Source organism: Camelina sativa, chromosome 7, assembly GCF_000633955.1.
Source record: "Camelina sativa cultivar DH55 chromosome 7, Cs, whole genome shotgun sequence".
Taxonomy (NCBI): Eukaryota; Viridiplantae; Streptophyta; class Magnoliopsida; order Brassicales; family Brassicaceae; genus Camelina; species Camelina sativa.
Window position 1 is genome coordinate 8,356,558 of NC_025691.1, and position 4,001 is coordinate 8,360,558.

A 4,001-nucleotide genomic window follows, 5' to 3' on the forward strand; every position below is an offset into this window, starting at 1 on the left:
AAAACATATCGGTAAGGAAAACACATAGTTTGCCAACTTATCTACTAGATGATTAGCTTCCCTATACACATAAAAAAATTCAAACAATTCATTTTTTTGATAAGAAGCTATATCACAAACATAGTAGAAAGGACAACAGATAAGATTCACTAATAATCTATGTCTTGAGAAAATCAACCAACTCAACCACCATCTCCAAGTCAACTTCTAACTCTAAGCGTCGAACTCATCTCTCCCTAAGCTATATACTCGTTTCTCCATTTCTTTCACTATTTCACATTTCATATTTTTGGTTGAATTTAATTATAAAACAAAAATTCTTTTTTTTTCCTTCATAGAAAATACAATACACAAATCAGGCAACAAGCATTCATTTGGTCGATCCCTACACAATATTGAAATCGAAACACCTAGCAAACGATTTGGATTTCTGTCTTTAATTTGTATATCTACAAATAACTACAAAGAGTTGGTTAAAATATAAAAGAAATACAGAACACGTGATAACAAACTACACTCTTATCTGCTCCTCTTCAATCTACCAATACGCTTCTCGATTCTTCCACTAATTTTTTCGATTTAATTTCTGGTTTTACATTTATAAGTGAGCATGAAATAAAAGATGCTTAGAGCGGCATCAACATTCCAGGTTGAACAATCCCGGTACAATAAGAGCATGGACTAGCAATTAGAGAATTTATAAATGCGTTTAACCCATCACTCACCTTACCCAAGAGTTTATGCCATCCAAGTACAAACTAAATCTTCTTTGACAAAGATATGAGAAAGACGATTCACCGCCTCATAAACATTGGACGACATAGGCCTGGATGTTCGGGTACCCGTTCGGGTTCGGGTCGGGTATTTCGGATTTTTGGATATTTCGGTAAAGGGGTCCTAGACCCATTCGGGTATTTCTAGTATTCGGATCGGATTTCGGATAGACACCCATCAGGTTCGGATCGGGTTCGGGTTTTACCTAATACCCAAAATATATTTCAGATTTAGGTTCGGTTCTAATTATTTACATCTTAAGCTTAACAAAATTCTCGAATTCAAACTAAATTCCAAACAAATCAGAATTCAAATCTCTCCAATTGAAGAAAATTTAGGGAAAACACCTTTATTATTGAAAATGTTCTATTTTTCTTCTTTCTCTTCTTTGTATTTTTTAATATCTAGAAATAATACTTTAGTATTTAGAATGTAAAATAAATAATGTAGTTAAGTTTGTATAAAATAATTATAACCTTTTATATCTAAAATTTCAAATAACGTTATAGATTGTGGGGACAACTGCATCTAGTAATATATAAATACTTGAAGTTTTAATAATAACAACAAATATTAAAGTGGCAAAATGGTTATAATGCACCCTTTAAATACTTAAGGTAGTGGGTTCAAGTACTGCTAGTGACTATTTTGCCTTTGGTTAAGGGTTATGTCGGGTTAGTTTGGATATCGGTTTGGATATCCGATTTTAATAAGTACTAGACCCATTCAGGTATTTTAACCTTTCGGATACGGGTTCGGGTCGGACGGCATGTCACTGACAGCTAATTCTAAGAGCTTATCACGAACATTCACCATCCAAATCTTATAAACTAAATTATAAGAACGGTTAGCACATACAAACTAAACATGACCAGCAAAATTAACACAGAGTAGTGAACAGTAAAAAGAACAGTAAGCAGCCAAATTCAATTATTAAGAAACACAAAATTTTAAGAGTTTTTCTTTTTGTCCCTATTAACCAAAAAAGGAAACCCTATTAACCAAAAAAGGAAAAAAAGAAAGAGATGAATGTATTCCCAAAATTGAAGGTAGCAATTGAGATAAGGGTGGTCCATGCAGCGTGTACAGAGTGTGTGTAGAGCATGTGATATGAAGGTATCAAACAACTTTTGTGGTTGCAAATTGCAGAGCAACTAGTATTTAAGCTAGCCTAGTTTCATCACCATTTCATCAATATAAGCTTATAACTCTCCACATACATTTTGCAATCAAACAACTAATCAATCAAAAGATGGAAGGCAAAACTTTGATTCTAAGTGTGCTCCTAATGAGTCTATTCATGGCACAAATTCAAGTTGACGCAAAGAGCTGCTGTCCATCCACCACTGCTAGAAATATTTATAATACTTGCCGCTTAACGGGAAGTTCCAGGCCAATATGTGCAAGTCTTAGTGGCTGCAAAAACATTGGTGGGACGAAATGTCCTCCTGGATATACGCATGACATTCTCGAAAACACAGGTAAATTGATTAATATTGTAATTTATTACGTACATTATCTGTAATATGACGGATCAATATTACATTTTCTTGATGTGTTTTAAATTTTGTTTCAAGGTGATGTTGTCACTGAATACTGCAAGGTTGGATGTGTATCCTCTGTGTGTGGTGCTTTAACCACTATTCAGAACTCTGGTAAAACAAACTTCTCATACTCATATATATCATTAGTATCATTTTTTTATATATTTGATAAGATAATATAAATAATATCCGTTCATATTATGTCTCGATAATTAGATGCAAGTGAAGTCGTGAATGGAGCGGTTGAAAAATGTACCAACGCATGTTCTACAGTCTGCACCAAGGACTCGATGAATGCAGTTGAAACTGCCTAGACAACTACATCCATCTATTTCCATCTTTACATCTGGAGGTGCAGGGTGTCCATCTTTCACAGTGTTGTTTTCATGTTTTCAATAATTGTCGTGTATGTGACAAAAATGTTAAGACTCTCGTGCTCATTTGTTTATGTGCGTAGAAGGTTGTCGATCTATAGATTGTATATGCCTTCTACTTCCTATCTTTTAAATAAAAAATAATGTGTTTGTATTAGTCTTCTACTCTCGACCATTTTCATCTGATTTGTTTTTTTTGGTATTAGTATCCCATGGTTATATCAAAAAAAATTCTTTGAAAGGAATGATCCTATAAGGAGCTTATATCATGAAAACATATGCCACTTTATTAAATATGTATATTACGTTTGCTACGGAGTTAAAACAATAATACCTTACTTTCTGATTCTTTTATTTCAATCAGACCCATGTAATATCGTCGAAAAAGTATTTTAAAAATTTTAAGATAAGAAAAATTTAGTTAAATTTCTCATTTTAAATTATATATTAATTATGAAATAATTTAAAAATAATAAAATAGTTTTAAAGTATAGTTTACAAATATAGTTAGAATTATCTATGAAAAAAAAAGACTAAACTATATAAATATTTAAAGAAAAAAATTAATAGACATAATAAAATCCACTAGTAATGACTTTCAAATCCATTAGTAATTCTTTTCAAATCCACGTTAAATACTTTTGAAAAACCATTGAACTTTAAAATCCTCTAATCTATTCAAATCCATTAAAAACATCTATCCAATAATATCCATAAAACAGTTTTTAGTTCGTCTAAAAAGTCAATCAGTGAAATTAAAACAGTTTTAAAAGTCCTTCAAACTCACGCACGAGGGCCAAGCATCGCATGATATATCTTCTGACCAGTTTAATATAAATTAAGGTTTTCTGTCGACATATTAAACTATGGTATACGAAATGACAACGAGTAGCAAATAAGTCATGCAACATAATCAAACTAAAGTTTGGTCCCTTTTAAATTTTGATTTTTATGAACCCTAATTCATTGTTACCATCTTCGCCTTCTTGCCGTTGAATCACTTTGAGAACCCTAACTTGATACCTTCTTCGCCACACAATTTTGTTATGGAGATCAAAGGCAAAAAGGTATCATTATTATTTGGCTCCGTAGATTCAATCAGCTCTCTTCCAAATGAGATACTTGCTCAAATCTTTTACCTCAATTATCTCCAAAAGATGGAGGACTCTGTTCCCAATCATGAATCTTCTCTGCTCATCCTTATGTTTAGACGACTCTGATTTACTCGATCCTGATAGACACAGTGATGACGCATCAGATAGCTTCAGAGATTTCGTCAAAAAACACTTTCAGGTTGCAACAACAATTC

The 4,001-nt window shown here is 32.4% G+C and overlaps 1 protein-coding gene across 1 annotated transcript; it reads left to right on the forward strand.

The window, feature by feature from the left end:
- LOC104700727 (probable thionin-2.4) lies at window positions 1,953-2,852 on the forward strand. Its single transcript, XM_010416290.2, has 3 exons — window positions 1,953-2,255; window positions 2,352-2,429; window positions 2,535-2,852. The coding sequence occupies exons 1-3, from the start codon at window positions 2,027-2,029 to the stop codon at window positions 2,630-2,632; spliced, it is 405 nt and encodes a 134-aa protein (XP_010414592.1). The 5' UTR covers window positions 1,953-2,026; the 3' UTR covers window positions 2,633-2,852.

Coding starts and splice junctions, on each gene's coding strand:
- LOC104700727 (XM_010416290.2), top strand. CDS start 2,027: ATGGAAGGCAAAACTTTGATTCTAAGTGTGCTCCTAATGAGTCTATTC. Junction 2,256..2,351: donor TGACATTCTCGAAAACACAG/GTAAATTGATTA, acceptor TTTTGTTTCAAG/GTGATGTTGTCACTGAATAC. Junction 2,430..2,534: donor AACCACTATTCAGAACTCTG/GTAAAACAAACT, acceptor CTCGATAATTAG/ATGCAAGTGAAGTCGTGAAT.